Below are 17,445 nucleotides of genomic sequence, written 5' to 3'. Positions count from 1 at the left end.
AATGGTTAACAGGTAAAATAACATCATATTCAGATTTTATATATTTTTCTAATCAAATTCTATATATAACATGTTGAATTTGGAGTTATGGTTTAGAAGATATGTGTATTTTAAAAAACAATTGATATGTACTGCGGGTTTAATGTTAGAAACATCAGGGGGTTTTCTATAAAATAGCATGACGGACTAAGAATATCTATTTGTTTTATTAGTACGTATAGATATAGATATATATTATATAGTACAAATGCCCGTGCGTTGCACCGGGCGAAAAATTAAATATAACCTGTTCTACGTGTCATTATGCAACACTTTTTTAATCTAATTTTTCGCAAACGTCAGAAATAAGGTTACGCTGAGTATTTCTTTTTGGACAATGAAATTTGGACGTATCCTAACAATGCTCGTCCTGACCTATTTCAGCTCCGCACTTTCATTTCATCCGATGATAGAGTAGTTGTGTATGGAATAGTCTTTCAAGCCATTTTTATTTTTTGTTGTCCAGAAAAACAAGAATTACTATTGTTTTTGTTTGAGAAGGTGTTTTTTTATTTTAGTTTTGTCTATTCGATCCAAAACATCAACTTTGCTACGGGACAAAAATATATTATTTTCATATCCTTAGCTCAAAGCACTCATATGTGCATGGATCATATAGTCAAGTGATATTATCAAGATTTGTCATAGCTAAAAAGTTCATTAAGCTTAATCCACTTTTTGTTAAAGCATCATACATGCAGCCATGCTTCGCTATGAAGCCGACATTCCTGAAAAAGGATGACACTGTAGGCCAAGTAATTTTTTCTAATTTTTATTTGCGAATGCAGGCCAAGTAATTTAGCTGATGTTCCATTGAAAGGTTAAAACATGCGTGAATCACAAGGTTCCAAGATAATAAAAACATACACATACCCTTTTTAAAGTGTTGTATTAGAAGAAAAGCAGGTAGATGGATCTCACTGCCTAAAAGTCATTTTTCTGCAGCCAGGCCGGCCCAACTCTCCTCTTTCTCTTTTTTTCCACAGCAGCCTCCAGGCCCAACAGCCTGCCCACCTCCACTGAGCAGCCCGAGCAAAAATCCTCCCCTAACCCTAACCGGTTGAGCAACTCCAATCGACCCCTCGTCTCGTCTCTCCCTTCCCACGCTCGATCCCCTCTCACCGCCGCCTCTCACACGTGCACACACAGCGCCACCAGAGAGGCCATGGATCCCCTGGACGCCTCCCCGTCCCCTGCTCTCTCCGTCCGGCTGGTTGAATGAACAATATTTTGACAATAGATTGAATTCTCAGAGAGGAACATATAAACTGCTATTCTAACTAAAATTGGCCACACATCTGACAAAATTTGGGCATATATTGACAACATTTTGATAGAGAGGAACATATAGCTGCAACTCCGGCACACATCTGACTAAATATGGGCACATTTTGACAGCACTTCTCTGAATTCTCAGAACTGAGACAACATATAATTGAAAATGCTTTAAAGATAACATTGTTTAATGGAAGATAAAAGAAAACACATTTAACTGAATTTTGTTTGACTGAACAACATATATGTATGACTGGATCTGCATGAAACACAACACATATCAACTGACAATTCATGAAACACATCATATATCAACAGAAGTACATATTCTACGTTGGTGCAGCCACTTCATCTGGCCGTTGTATCGGGGCACCCATCCGCACCACAAACCGCCACCCGCGGTTGCATCTGAAGCCGATTCCTTCCTTCGCCATCCCTGGGGCACCCGGTAACCTCGCCTGCCGGCGATGATCACACCACCGCCTCCATAGTGTAGCGGCTCCGCTCCAAGCACGCACACAAAAACTCCACGAACAGTGGGGCGGAGGGCGCATGAGACAGCTCTTTAGAAATGCCAGGGGGCGAACGAAAAAGGACAATCCAGTCGCACGATCCACACCAGTTGCCCTCGAATCTTTTGTTTTTTCCTTTGTTGGCGTGGCGGTCCTGGTGTATACAATTTGTACACGGAGACGTATCCAAGGACCTATTGCCCAAGTTTGTGTATGCAATTTGTACACGGAGACGTATCCAAGGACCTATTGCCCAAGTTTGAGGATCGTATTGCCGTTCTATTTTCAACTTCCAGGACTGTATTGACGCCATTCGCGAGTTCTAGGATGGTTGTGGACATTGCCACCAACTTGCAAGACCATAAGTGATTGTGTTTTAACGCACGCATAAAATATTACGATGATTGCATTGGTTGGGTTTCTAGAGAAATAACATTGCACTAATTAAATTCTGGTACAACAGTATGTGGTTATGCTTGGAAATTCTATGGGTAACATTTTGGAATGACCATATTGATCAATTCAAGAAACCAGTCTATAAACACTAAAGCCGAAGTCATTCAGATGTAAATCAAGCTATAAGCTTGCAAAGAGAAGCATGACCATTCTACAATGTTTATAGATTATTATCATCCTTAAAAAAGTCTAATGAAAAAATGAGATAAAATAAAGAAAGAGGTCAGCACTGAGTAATGAAATGAAGGACAAATCTGTCCAACTGACAACCTCTCCCTCATGTAGTCAGTGGCCTTGAAGGGGATCTGCATATCATAGGATCAACTGGGGATTTGTTAAAACAGAGCTATGTGTATCCAAATAAAGAGAGTGCTGGAATAAGTAGGTTACATTTTGGTTTAACCTAATAGGCTTGCATAAACACTGCATATAATTTCAAATGAATAATTTTTTTTGTAGGATCAAGGAGAACATAGTTGGTTAATCTTCAGAGTAAGTTTCATATTTGAAGGACCATTAAAAACTAATTGTTGTGGTAAGTAACTAAAGAGTTGCAACTGTAGTTAAATTCATCAGATAATAATGGCATTCATGATAGCATAATTTTCAGCTGTAATTAAATTCAGCCCGTGCCTCCCGCCGTCATAGTTGGTAATTGGTAATTAAATTCTACCTGCCTACCATGCCCACAGCTCGTGCCTCGCACCGTCTTCATCTTTTTCACGGCACTACTCCTCTACAATTGGGTTCTCCCAGCAGGCCAAATGTCAGTCTGCTGTTGTAGCTCGTACAGCCGCGCAGCTGCCCCTCCGCCTCTGGCACCATCTGTAAGACCGGCGTCATTGCCACACCAGCCATTAACGCATACCATATGGAGACGTCCGCTCGACGATGGAGAACACGGAGGTTATGTAGAGATTCATACAGTCGGAGGTTTAAATGGTAGATAACTGATACTTCGTGACCTTTCCAAAACCTACTAACTAAAGTTGTGTCGTCAAGAAAATGTTGTGTTAGAAAATCAATATCAGTCACCCGTGAGATAATTTGATTGCATGGGAGACAGAGCATCATTTTTGTAGACCGAAGGAGGAGATACCAAATCCAGTCTTTACTAAAATTGGGCATGCACTTTCAGTATTAAAAAACTAAAGCAGAATATGAAAGCTAGCGAATCTCAGTTCCTAACAGAAACAACCATCGGTAAAATATGTAAAAAAAACACAGAAGTAATACGACATAACCAACAGTGCACAAAGAGATATACTACAGATATGATGTGCGTCAGTCGAGTAGGAATAGTACTTGCCTGAATATAAGAGGATTCTCATTGTAAGGCACCTATAATTTACTTTGTTATCATCACAGCATGGAAAATCTGACGTGCAAAGAACATTATACTTGCATAATCTAATCACCGTAAGTAGAACAATATTCTTCCGCGATCTCAACATAAATTCAATTGCAACAGAATCAGAACCGACGCATCACAGGATAGATCAAACAATTCGTAAAGTTATTTGGAGCGAGTGTTCTTTCAGTGGAATAAGTGTTTCATTTGGAGTGGAATTTTGAGATGCCTGCACGTTGTACTATTTTCTGATGTATTATATCATATTCTTAGAAGCTAAATGCAGTTTGAATATAAGACAAACACCATGAAGCTACCTATCATTATGCTTTGCTTTCTCTACCTGCAGCTTTGTTTTCACCTTAGATCCGTAAGGAGGAGTGTAGACAGAGAATTGTACAGACGGAAAAGATTTTCAGACACACTTAGCTTATCACCAGACAATCCATCGAAGTATTAGCACAGAATGTGGAACTACAAATTACCATCTCCACTCCACAAGTAGTTCAAAATCTCTCGGGACTTTTAACCTGACACAACATATGCTAATATACCTATACATGTATCAGCTGTAATTTTAGCTAGCTATAGGAGCAGAGGTAGTTAGGAAGCAAAGCTTGTTATTGTTGTACCTGGAACTAAGGCCAGATGAGAACCACCGCAGCAGCTGTTCCAATTTTGTTTTCTCTGTTCAGAGAACAACACTATCTGAAGGAATTGCTGACAGTTCTAGCGCTTCGTTCAACAGACCAACAACACAACATGGGTGTCTACAATCACAAGAAGGCAACAATATCTAAACTGACGTACTTCGCAACAATATCTTCACCTCTGAACTCCATATTAGAAGGTACACAGAGAAACAGGGGACAGAAAAATAACTCAAAACAGGGGTCAAGGGGATACATACCTCTGCTGTAGCCAATGCAGGCGAGATTGGACAGCTCGACGGCTGTTCTTCTACCTCCGACGAACTCGGCGCTTCTTCTACCTCCGGCGAACTCAGCGCTTCTTCCTGCGGCGAACTCGGTGTCGACATTGGATGCTTCGTCCAAAATTGACCTGATGGAGATTCGAGCCGAGGACCCTCCCTTCTTATAGAAGCCAACAACAATCCTGGTCAGCAGCTCCATTGATTTGCGTTGGACAAGGACACGACTGCAATCCGTCCAAATCGATTTGTGTTGGACAAGGAGACTGCAATTCCATCCAAATCATACACGGGAGCAGATGCATAGGTTGAGAAGGTTACGTCGGGGGAGGCGGGAGAGGACTGGCTGTGGCGGACAGGTCACAGCGGAGCGTGCTCGCCGCCGGCGCTGGCCGACGGCGTACCCAACCTGAGCTGTGCCCCCTTTGCAGCGCCAACGAGGTCCAGCGCCCTTCTCGCGTGCAAGCACGACAGTCGTCTTCTTCGCCAAATTCCTGAGCACGGCACCGCACAGGGACAGGTGCCGGCACCGGAGCAGCAGAACACAGGCGACCCACGGCGACGGCGCAGGGGGGCTGCAGCAGCTGGTCCAGCGTGGCCACAAGCTCATCACCAAAACTCTTCTTCGCCCGTCGCGCCGTGCCTGAACATCTTCTCGGCCATCTTCTCCTGCTCCGTCGTGCCGCCCCTTCTGCTCCGTCGCGCCGCCTCTTCTGCCACAGCTCCGCCCAGCTCCGCCCTCCGCAAAGCGTTTGGATAAAACATACTTTTTTTTAAAGAAACGTAGAGACGTAGCGGTCAGAATAGAGAGACGGGCCAAGGGCCAACTGGATCGCAGCCCAGCTAAACGAGAACGTACCGGTCAATCGAGTTGCAGAGACAAAATTTAGTACCACCTCGAATATGTTTTAAAATTCAAACTGAAAGCGTAAAATCACGGGAAAAAGCGCATTGTGACGGTGAACCCGACAAAGTCGATCCGTGCTTTATTATTAGGGAGATATATATATATTTATTTATTATTATATTATTATTATTATTATATTATTATTATTACTAGTACAAATGCCCGTGCGTTGCACCGGGCGAAATATTAAATATAAATTGCTCCACGTGCTATTATGCAACATTTTTTAATATAATTTTTGCAAATGTCAGCAATAAGGTCAATGTAACCTTTGAGTGTAGCAATTATGATTTCGACGCACCGCGATCTAGCAGGGTCCGTGCAACAGGATTGTAATGAATGAAATTGCTATCTTTCCTCTAAAAGAAACAGAAATAAGGCAACCTGCAAAAAGTAAGGCTCGACAAGGTTTTTCATCTGTGGTGACGACGGACCCTGTTTGTACTTCCTAGGTTGCAACACCAGGACAGCCCGATACAAAATGCCTGTGCGTTGCAATGGGGAAAAAGTATCCACGTACTTCACATTTATGACTCGTAAATACATTTAATTCAATGATGCTTCCCTACAAACAAACAACGTTTGCAATGTACTTGGGTTGACCGGGTGGAGGAACTGGATGGAAGAGTGCGTTTCGTATCCCACTGGCGAGAGCAGGAAATTGCACAACATTTCCGAGATGTTTACCCTGATACTCCGGCCTTAGTCTCGGAGCCTTACGGACCTAAGTTTGACTGGTTGCTCCATTTCTAGGTTAGTTCACCAGCCTCATATTTTTATTTGTCATGCATCTGGTTCTACATATACCTTCTCTATTTACTAACTGTCTCTATTTACTTACTGACTACAGATCTAGAAGTTCCCGGGGTATCCACAAGTCCCCTTGACTGCGACACAGATTACTCGGAGCCTGGAGGCATACCTACTGTGGCTTCTTGATAACCCACAAGTATAGGGGATCGCAACCGTTTTCGAGGGTAGAGTATTCAACCCTAATTTATTGATTCGACACATGAGGAGCCAAAGAATATTTGTGAGTATTAGCAGTTGAGTTGTCAATTCAACCACACCTGGAAACTTAATATCTGCATCAGAGTGATCAGTGGCACGGTAATATGATGGTCTGATAGCAGTAGCAAACAAGAGCATCAGTAGTAACAATGACAACAGTGATTTTGTAGCAGATGTAACGGCAGCAACAGTAGTAACTTAGCAGAGATCAATATAGGAAAAAAAACTCGTACGCATTGGATCGGTGACATATGGTTGATGATATTTATCATGTAACAGTTATAACCTAGGGCGACACAAAACTAGCTCCAGTTCATCGATGTAATGTAGGCATGTATTACGTATATAGTCATACATGCTTGCGATAAGAACTTGCATGACATCTTTTGTCCTACCCTCCCGTGGCAGCGGGTCCATACGGAAACTAAGGGATATTAAGGCCTCCTTTTAATAGAGAACCGGAACAAAGCATTAACACATAGTGAATACATGAACTCCTCAATCTACGGTAATCACCGGAAAGAATCCCGATTATTGTCACTTTGGGGTATGCGGATCATAACACGTAATAGGTGACTATAACTTGCAAGATCGGATCAAGAACATAGATATAATCATGAAAACATAAACGGTTCAGATCTGAAATCATGGCACTCGGGCCCTAGTGACAAGCATTAAGCATAGCAAAGTCATAGCAACATCAATCTCAGAACATAGTGGATACTAGGGATCAAACCCTAACAAAACTAACTTGATTACATGATAGATATCATCCAACCCATCACCGTCCAGCAAACCTACGAAGGAATTTACTCACGCCCGATCGTGAGCATCATGAGATTGGCGATGAAGGAGGGTTGATGATGACGACGGCTACGAATCCCCCTCTCCGGAGCCTCGAACGGACTCCAGATCAGGCCTCCCAATGAAGAACAGGAGGTGGCGGCGGCTCTGTCTCGTGAAACGTGATGAAACTTTCTCTCTTATTTTTTTCTCCAGAAATAGGAATTTATAGTCCAGGAATTAGGGTCGGCGGAGCCACGAGGGCCCCACAAGCCACCAGGGCGCGCCCTGGTGTCTTGTGGACCCAGGGTGGCCCCTCTCCGGTGGTTCTTCGCTCCAGTATTTTTATATATTATATAAAAATTCTCCCGAAAGTTTCGTCCAATTCTGAGAATTTTTATTTCTGCACAAAAACAACATCATCGCAATTCTGATGAAAACAGCGTCAGTCCGGGCTAGTTCCATTCAAATCATGCAAATTAGGGGCCAAAACAATGGCAAAAGTGTTTGGAAAAGTAGATACGTTGGAGTATCACTTCTCGGGAAGGTGATGTTCACAGAGAATGGAGGGAAAGGGTTGGCGGGAAAGAATCACGACAAAGGGTTGGCGGGAAGGATAATGCCGGAACATATGGAGGGAAAGGTTGCGGGAAATTGCGGCTAACTAGGGAGAGGGTGGCGGATAAAATTACGGTCGAAAATATGGTTCCATGCAGCCGTCGGTTGAAAATTTTGGTCTCATGCAGCTGTCGAGTTTGCCTAAGCCGATTTGAACTAATCGGTTTCGGCGAAGCTGATTACTACTAATTGGTTTCGGCTAAACCGATTAGTACTAACCAGCTTCAGCTGACTGATGCTAATGCCGCTGGTCGACCGGCCTATCGGCTTAGGCCAGGTCGACTGGGTCCTAATTAGCCTAGGCGTGGCCGACTGGATCCAATGGGCTTAGCGACGCTTGATGTTGTATTGTTTTTCATAAATTTTCGAAATGTCGTATTATTTCTCAATTTTTCTAAAAAATATTTAAAAATTTAGCCTCGAACTTGACGGGTTATGACGATGATGCAAATTTCAAAACGAGGACAATTATGCGAGCTCAAGGCGTCCAGCTTGGCAGTCCAGTCACCCAATGGGGCAATCTTCCCTAAAGTAAATCACCTTTTACCAAAACCGGGTGTGCTAGAACAAGGACAATAGGTGAATATTTTCATGGAATCAAATAGTGTATCTGCTGATTGCAGTGCACAAGATTCAAGAGCAACCGTAACATCCATAGCGTATCGCATAACAACATTTCATTTGGAAGAAGCAGCAGAACTAAGCAGCCAAGCACAATACCACGTCATTGCTGCTACCAAATATATATGCACTAATACAAGTCAAAGCTAGGCACACATACTGTTTCATCTAACCCAAAGCTTAGCCAGAGTGATATCAGATTCTTTCTGTTGTTTTCTCATCAAGTTCAATTGTCATTCAGACATAAGCATAATACTGATGCAAGCAACAAACACACTCCTATCCTCAGTGGTTAAAAGTATATTTGTAGTATGCTAATAGCAACATATAACTTATAACAATCATGGACAATATCTGATCAAGCAAATAAATGCACCATAAATCAACAGTGAAGTTATACAATCAGACCATACAAATGAGTCGTCGGCTCTCTTTATTTCAGCAAAATGAATAGACAGTGCAATTTAAATCATGGACTTTGTATTTAAATCGTGCCTATCCAAGCTTGCATACTCCTAACATGGATCATGAACAACATTAGGAACAGTACGTTGTGGACAAAAATCCGGAAACACAGCAAGCATGCATGTAGATGTATATCGCTGTCATGGGTTATGAAATAACAGAAATGAATTATTTATTGCTCTCTAAATTGTTTGTATCTGCCCAAATTCCCTGCACATAGGATTTTCTGTTATACTCCCTCCGTTCGGAATTAGATGACTTGGAGAGAGAGCTAAGCTAGTACAAATTTGTATACAAATGAAGTCAAGTAATTCCAAACGGAGGGAGTAATAAACTGATAATGGCACACCTAAAGTCCATTCTTCTGGGTAGAAAGGACCTTAATTCACAATTTAAAGGAAAGCATGGCACCAAGAATTCAAACCTAGCATTTGAAATCACCAAAAGAACTATTTTATTTTAGCATTTGTTTCCCTCTGAGTTGCTTAAGCTGTTACTTACCTTTGTGCAAGATACCTATTTCATCTTCAGACAGTGCAGTGCATGTGGCATAGTGATAAATTGGACTTAACGGCGCCTAAAAAAAATATGGTCCATCATTTCAAAACAAAATGCCAGAGCACATGGTAGAACCAGACTGACCAAGATATATATTTGTTTAAGGTAAAATGAAGCCTAGACTTATGTCCCTATCATAAATGTAATTATGTATAAATAAGTGTCACCCAGACCCAGTTGAAGCAACAATCAATAGTAAATTTAGCCCCATATTCCATAAGTGCATGGTAAAATGGATAGGCAGAACAAAAATTAGAAACACCGTAAATAGCTACGGAGGTAATTTGGTGTAAATATGTAAATAAGCAACCAAGCACCATAGAGAATTTGCAAAAATTGAAGCACGATGCCAAAAGGAGCAATTCTTGAGGAACATTCTTAGATAGTAAGCGATGGATAAAACTTTCCCATCAATATTCAGCCATACATTTAGACAAACTCCTGCAATGTAAACTGAATCCTGGAAACAGCATTTCTATTTAACTAACAATAGTCTTCTGCAAGAGAAATGATAGTGCTAAATAACTTGGGCACTTAATAGTCACTGAAGCCAAGCAAGTAGGATCCTTCCCAAATCCCAGACCAGAGAAAACACATTACCAACAGTCTAAGGCAGTACGTTATAGATGCTTAAACAGAAAACTAATGGGCAGCACATTTGTCTTCGCGGCATTTTGAGACATCAAAAGGATCCTCAATAGAAAAATCAAATCCTCTTAGGTAGCACCACGCTGTACCTTCTTGCTCAAATGGACTCTTGAAGACCATCATCTTGCAGCATCCATTAGCCCATTTTGCAGAAGCCATGAAGATCCTCAGCTTGGCACCCAAATTATCTGACGGCAAATGCCCATGGGTCATCACAATCACCATCTCCTCCAGAACTTGCGCATGCTCGGCAATGTACTTGAGGAAGTCAAGCTCGCTTTTCCTCCCCCGGAACTCACGGAGAACCAACTTCTTGATGTGCCTCTGGATGCATTCAATAGGACCAGCATCCTTCCAGAACTTGAGGTTGATGGCTTTGCTTGTGCCACCAGTTTTAGGTCCCCAGAACTTGAAGTCATCATTCTCGGACTGCAAATTAATAAATCAAATAGAGGACATAGATGGCACGTCATGAGTAGCAGTCTCATTTGGTGCAGGCAGACACAAACATGAGTAGTCACTCAGGTCAAATTATACCTGGACATAGAGCGTCTCGATGTTAGGAAAGCATCTGAGGAAACTAGGCAGCATCCTGGCTTCAAAGTGGGTTCCAAGTTTCACTTGAACTCCCAGCATCTGAACGCTTGGGACAGTGGTGTTTGGACTTGCCTTGGTGTTAACCTGCAAATTAATTATGATGCATTTTGTGGTAATACTGCTATATATACTACAAATTAAAGGATGGAACTTAGAAATTACTATTAAAACATGGTGATTCGGAATGAAAGAAGATTCATAGTTATTAAGAAATTAAAGCACGGACCATGATGGCTGTGTTGCCAATCTCAAGTTGGTGCATTCCAGGCACCAAGAATCCCAGGAAGCGCAGCTTGGGTGCATGGCCGATCTTGACTTTGGAGGACATGTTGGTGAGATCACGGTCGCCCCAACCCCAAGCTTCCCACAGAAAGAGCCTCTCCAGGCGTGTAGCGCGCACCACATTGATTTCTGGCACGATAGCCATGCACACCTGAACGCTTCGTAGACTGCGGCTGTGGATGCGGAGGCACACTGGCCACCGACCTCTGGCGATCATGAGCTTCTCCAGGACGGGGCATCTGTCCAGCACGAAGGCGAGGTCCTCGTCCTTGATGACGAGGTTGCAGAGGCCAAGCTCCCGGAGGTAGGGGAACGCAGCAGTAGGCGGGAGGTCGGATGTGCTTGTGTCCGGGAAGCACCAGGTGCCGATGTAGAGCTTGGTGAGGGCGGTGCACTTGAAGAGCTCGGCGGGTATGGGCAGCTCGTCGTCGAACTTGGATGCGAGGTTCACAAAGACGAGTTCTTTGACGCCCTTGGCGGCGAGGAGTTTGAGCCAGAGCTCCAACTTGTCCGGGTGATACAACATGTTGTTGCCGGCGAGGTAGACGAAGGCGAAGGGGCCCGGGTGCGCGGCGAGGACGTGGGACACGTTGTCTGCGAGGGAGCCCATGGCGTCCAGGATGCGAAACAGGCCGGCGTACCAGGACTCGAGGCCCATCTCGCGGAACTGGGTGGACCCGCGGCCGCGCCCCACGACGCTGCGGTCGGAGAGGAGGTGCGCGTCGACGAGGACGAGCGGCACCGAGTGCCAGACGCGGCGCCAGCGCTTGGCCAGCGCGGTGGTGCGCGCGGCGTCCTTGGCGGGGAGGCGGGAGACGATGTTGCGGAGGATCCCGACGGGGAGGCGGCTGATGCGGTCGACGCCGTCCCGCGCGGCCGCGGCGGCGGCGCTGGCGAGGGGCGCGGCCGTGGAGACGGTCGGCCTGGGGATGGCCTTGAAGACGTCCACCGTCAGCATTCGCATGTTCTCGTCCATCTTCTTGAACTCGGGGCCAGAGAAAATCATCCCGGCTACGTCCTCCATGGTGAGGCCAAAGGACGGACGCCGGAGGCGGAGGCGGAATTGAGGGCGCGGCGGTGGAGCTGGTGGGAATGGGGAAAGTGGAGTGGAGGCGAGGCGGCTGCTTTGGTCTTTGTGAATGATTGAGCTAGGGTTTTGGTTCCTTCCTTGTGGGCTGGCTTGTGTAGCTGGGCCAAATGTCCCAAGCTGTATTGTTGTTCCAGGGCCCATCACACGCTCCTACTTGGTGCATTTAATTTGAAATTGAAGGCAAGCTCAATGCCTCTTTAGTTTGTCAAATGAGGGAAGCACGTACTCCATCTGTTACCAAGTTTAATGAAAATGAAGCTGTGGGTTCGAGATCATTTTTTTATATCATGGATGTTTTAGCTTAAACCTGAGATTGGGACTTTCCAATACTTTTATCATGGATGCAAATGACATGCACATGTAGGTGATGTTTCTCGAAACATTTTGATATCTTATTTGTATTTTTCTGAGTTAGTATGAATTTTTATGAAGTTTTTAAAGTGACAATCAAACGGTCAAAGGGCAAAAGCATAAGATGAGCAAAGCGGTTTGGGCATGAACGCGTGTTTTTGGAAATTAGGGATAAACCAGTCGAGTGTGACCAAACTAGGGGCGTAAAACCAATTATCCCTTACCTTAAATATGAGGTGATGTGGGAATCTGACCCTTCCCTTCGGACAACTGTACAAGAGGCGTGGGAATCAGTCCCGACAGGTGCAGCAACGGAAGTAGCAGAGCAGTTAAAATCTTTATCGGGATTGTTGGCCGCTTGGGATGAATATTAATAAAAGACTAAAGAAAGAGTTGGAAATTTTACGTGCTGTTCCTGGGAGAGTTGCCCCCCCGGTAAGAGAAATTAAAATCAAAGATGAGCTGCTGGAGCTATACAAGCGTGAGGAGCTCATGTGGAAGCAGAGAGCTCGGTAGAATGGCTGCGGGCTGGTGACAAAAATACTCGTTATTTCCAGATGAGGGCCAACATGCGAAGAGTTAAGAATAAAATTAAAGTGTTACTTGGGGCAGATGGTACTGCTGAAATTTGAGATGGGCTCTAGGCCCATATAGCAATTTCTGAAAAATCTCTAAGGGCCCATGTGGGTTATATGGCACTAGGTGTAGTGGGAAGTTTAGTCCCACCTCGGAAGTGGAAGAGGAGTTGGACCTCCTTATAAGGGTTTCTCTTCTACTCCCTCCGTTCCAAAATACTTGACTTTCATTTGTCCAAAAATGGATGTACCTATATACTAAAACATGTCTAGATACATCTATATTTTGACAAATGAAAGGCATGTATTGTGGAACGGAGGGAGTACATGTTATTGGAGCTTGAGAAGAGAAGAGGCCCTCGCGCACTCCTCCGCCGCCCGCCGCGCCGTGCCGCGGGTTGCGGGATTGAGCCGAGCCGAGCTCACACCTACGCGCTTATTTTTGCCAGTCACTAACGGAGAGTTCTCTAACAGCTGGGCCACGATTTGAGACGTCGGATCGTGGGCTGTCACGGACTCGGACGTGGGTCGAGCCACGCGGCTGCGTCTATATAAGTGTGCGGTGTCTCCTAACCCTAGCCGCCACGAACAGATCACATCTGCTCCACGCGCACGCCCATCGTCGTTCCCTGCTGCTGCTGCCGCCGGTGACTCCACCCCGTCCGCCGCGTACACGGTCGACGGGAGAGCAGGTCTCCGAAACCACGCCCTTCTGGTTCCTGTACGGGGTGAGGGGGAATAGGTTTTTAGGCAGCGATTACGCGACTGCTCGCTTCCGATCGTCTACTTCCTCTACGTCCGCGTCGCCTTCATCATCACCATGTCCACCGCCGCCGAACGTGCCGCCGCCAAGAAAGCTAAAGCCGACAAGAAGGCCGCCGAGGACGCCGCTGCCGCCACCAATGCTGCGGCCTCTGCATGGCCTACTGGAGGGTATAACTCGTTTATCCCGCTCCTACTGTTTTCTGTTTTAGCCATGCTAACGTTATACGTAGATCTTTCTGCAATTAGCGTAGTATGTGCTTGCTTGACTGAATATCAGTATGCGTTTATTTGTGTTAATGCCATGCTAGTGATTTACTCGTGGATTAATTTAGTCGAGAAATTGCCTATTTACTCAACAATCCAAAAACCTATTATGTGTAGGAATTTTTCGGCAAGTGGCTTTGCCGCTGCACTGAAACCGGATAAGTTTACCGGTACGTATTTTAAGCGTTGGCAGACTAAGACCACTTTATGACTCACAGCTATGAACGTGTTATGGGTCACCGGTGTCTCCACGGGAACGATTGCTCCTAAACAGGAGAAGGCATTCAAGGAGGCCACTGTTGTGTTCCTCGGAGCAGTTCTTAGCGTGATCGGAGATAAACTGGTCGACGCATATTTACATGTGCATGTCGCCAAGGACTTGTGGGAGGCGCTCGAATCTAAGTTCGGGGCCGCCGATGCTGGGAGCGAGATGTAAATTATAGAGCAGTTCCATGATTACAAGATGGTTGAAAATCGTCCTGTATTGGAGCAGGCTCATGAGATAATATGCATTGTTAAGGAGCTTGAGCTTCTTAAGTGCGAGTTACCAGGCAAGTTTGTCGCGGGCTGCATAATCGCTAAGCTCCCTAATTCCTGGAGGAACTTTGCCACCACTCTGAAACATCAGAGGCGTGAATTCTCTGTGAAGGATGTCATTGGTCATCTGAGTGTTGAGCAGAATTCGAGGGCAAAAAACTCGCATGGAAAAGGGGCCGAAGGGACTTCTGTCGCCAACATGGTGAACCAGAAGAACTTCAACTCCCACAAGCCCAAGGGAAAGAACGGTGTCCAACACAATACCGACTTTAAGAAGAAGGGTAAGAAGACCTTCAAGAAGAACAAGAAGGATGAGGGCTGCTTTACTTGTGGTTCGGTTGAATATTGGGCCAACAAGTGCCCAAACAAGTACAAGAAGCCAGGACAGGACTCCAAGTCTGTCAACATGATTGTGGGCAACAATGAGAATGGTGCATCTGGGTACGGTAATCTGTTTACTGTTTTTTCAGTGTTTCAGCCCAACGATTGGTGGGTGGACACAGGTGCAGGTGTTCATGTGTGTGCTGACATTTCATTGTTCACTTCTTACCAGGTCACAGGACACGGGTCCGTATTGATGGGGAATGGAGCGAGTGCTTCTGTTCATGGTGTTGGCACGGTCAATCTGAAGTTTACTTTGGGAAGAATCGTGCAGCTGAAGAACGTGTAGCATGTCCCCGCCATCAAGAAGAACCTCGTTAGTGGCTCCCTTCTATGTAGAGAAGGGTTTAAGTTGGTTTTTGAGTCTAATAAATTAGTTGTTACGAAATATGGACTCTTTGTTGGAAAAGGTTATGAGAGCGGAGGGATGTTCCGCCTTTCCCTCGCAGATTTTTGTAATAAAGTCGTGAACCATATTCATTCGAATGTTAATGAATCTGAAGTTTGGCACTCACGTCTTTGTCACATCAGTTTCGGTGTTATGACGCGGCTAGCCAAGTTGGATTTAATCCCGAGTTTCACTTTAGCCAAAGGCTCTAAGTGCCTTTCATGTGTGCAAGCTAAGCAACCTCGCAAGCCTCACAAGGCCGCGGAGGAGAGACACTTGGCACCATTAGAACTCATACATTCTGATCTCTGTGAGATGAATGGTGTGTTGACTAAAGGTGGAAAGAAATACTTCATCACATTGATAGATGATTCCACTAGATATTGCTATGTGTATCTGTTAAATACTAAAGATGAGGCTCTACACTACTTTAAAATCTATAAGGCAGAAGTTGAGAATCAACTTGAAAAGAAAATTGAACGAGTCCGGTCCGATCGTGGTGGAGAGTACTTCTCGAGTGAGTTTGATTCCTTCTGTTCGGAACACAACATTATTCATGAGAGGACGCCTCCCTATTCACCCCAGTCAAACGGGGTTGCCGAGCGAAAAAACCGTACTCTAACTGATTTGGTTAACGACATGTTAGATACATCGGGTTTATCCAAGGCATGGTGGGGGAGGCTATATTGACGGCATGTCATGTCCTGAATAAAGTTTCGACAAAGGATAATGAGATCACTCCCTATGAGAAATGGGCAAAGAGAAGGACAACACTCCCGTACTTGCGTACTTGGGGATGTTTGGCGAAAGTCAATGTGCCAATCCCCAAAAAGCGTAAGCTTAGACCAAAGACTGTGGACTGCGTTAATTTGGGCTACGCTAAGAACAGCGTTGGCTATAGATTTCTAGTAGTGAAATCTGAGGTACCTGACCAGAAGGTCGGTACAATTATGGGAGTCTAAGGATGCTACATTCTTTGAGGATATTTTTCCTATGAGAGATATGCAAAGCACTTCTAGACAGGAATCTGAGGAGACTCCTGAACCTGCCATCCCTATGGAATATTATGAACAAACACATGATGAAAATCCTGAGGAGGATGACGAGGAAACCCTTGGTAGGGGCAAGAGACAAAGGACTGCAAAGACCTTTGGTGATGATTTCTTCGTGTACCTCGTGGATGATACTCCCACTTCTATTTCAGAAGCATATGCCTCTCCAGAAGCTGACTACTGGAAGGATGCGGTCCGTAGCGAGATGGATTCCATCATGGCTAACGGAACATGGGAGATCACTGACCGTCCCTATGGTTGCAAACCACTGGGATGTAAGTGGGTGTTCAAAAAGAAGCTTAGGCCCGATGGTACGATTGAAAAGTACAAGGCTAGGCTTGTGGCCAAGGGCTATGACCAGCAAGAAGAGGAAGATTTCTTCGATACTTATTCACCTGTGGCTAGACTGACCACCATTCGAGTATTACTCTCGTTGGCGGCCTCGCATGGTCTTCTCGTCCATCAGATGGATGTTAAGACGGCTTTTCTAAATGGAGAGCTAAACGAGGAAATCTACATGCAACAGCCTGATGGCTTTGTGATAGATGGTCAGGAAAGAAAGGTGTGTAGGTTGATAAAATCTTTATATGGCCTGAAACAAGCACCTAAGCAATGGCATGATAAGTTTAATACAACTCTGACATCTGTTGGTTTCGTTGTTAATGAGGCTGACAAATGTGTATACTATCGCCATGGTGGGGGCGAAGGAGTTATACTGTGCTTGTATGTTGATGACATACTGATATTCGGAACAAACCTCAAAGTCATTGAGGAGGTCAGATCGTTTCTATCTCAGAACTTTGAGATGAAAGACCTTGGTGTGGCTGATGTTATCTTGAACATCAAGCTACTGAGAGATAATGAGGGTGGTATTACACTTCTGCAATCCCACTATGTTGAGAAGGTGTTGAGTCGTTTTGGATATTCGGACTGCACACCATCTCAAACACCATATGTCCTAGCGTGTTGATTCGAAAGTCCAAAGGCA

The 17,445-nt window shown here is 44.7% G+C and overlaps 2 protein-coding genes across 2 annotated transcripts; both read right to left on the bottom strand.

The window, feature by feature from the left end:
- Nucleotides 1–1,930: 1,930 nt before the first annotated feature.
- On the bottom strand, nucleotides 1,931–6,143 carry LOC123076101 (uncharacterized). The gene is made up of 4 exons (XM_044498521.1): nucleotides 6,065–6,143; nucleotides 4,886–5,303; nucleotides 4,544–4,791; nucleotides 1,931–4,403 (listed from the first exon to the last, which is right to left on the bottom strand). Exons 1-4 carry the CDS (start codon nucleotides 6,141–6,143, stop codon nucleotides 4,375–4,377), a joined length of 774 nt encoding a protein of 257 aa, XP_044354456.1. The 3' UTR covers nucleotides 1,931–4,374.
- A 3,833-nt stretch (nucleotides 6,144–9,976) lies between these two features.
- On the bottom strand, nucleotides 9,977–12,156 carry LOC123073952 (putative FBD-associated F-box protein At5g56440). Its single transcript, XM_044496936.1, has 3 exons — nucleotides 10,999–12,156; nucleotides 10,713–10,856; nucleotides 9,977–10,604 (listed from the first exon to the last, which is right to left on the bottom strand). Exons 1-3 carry the CDS (start codon nucleotides 12,076–12,078, stop codon nucleotides 10,170–10,172), a joined length of 1,659 nt encoding a protein of 552 aa, XP_044352871.1. The 5' UTR covers nucleotides 12,079–12,156; the 3' UTR covers nucleotides 9,977–10,169.
- Between the last annotated feature and the right edge of the window lie 5,289 nt (nucleotides 12,157–17,445).

Source organism: Triticum aestivum, chromosome 3D (genome assembly GCF_018294505.1).
Source record: "Triticum aestivum cultivar Chinese Spring chromosome 3D, IWGSC CS RefSeq v2.1, whole genome shotgun sequence".
Lineage (NCBI taxonomy): Eukaryota > Viridiplantae > Streptophyta > Magnoliopsida > Poales > Poaceae > Triticum > Triticum aestivum.
The sequence above is the reverse complement of the archived record's forward strand: the minus strand, read 5'-3'. Positions and strand labels throughout refer to the sequence as shown.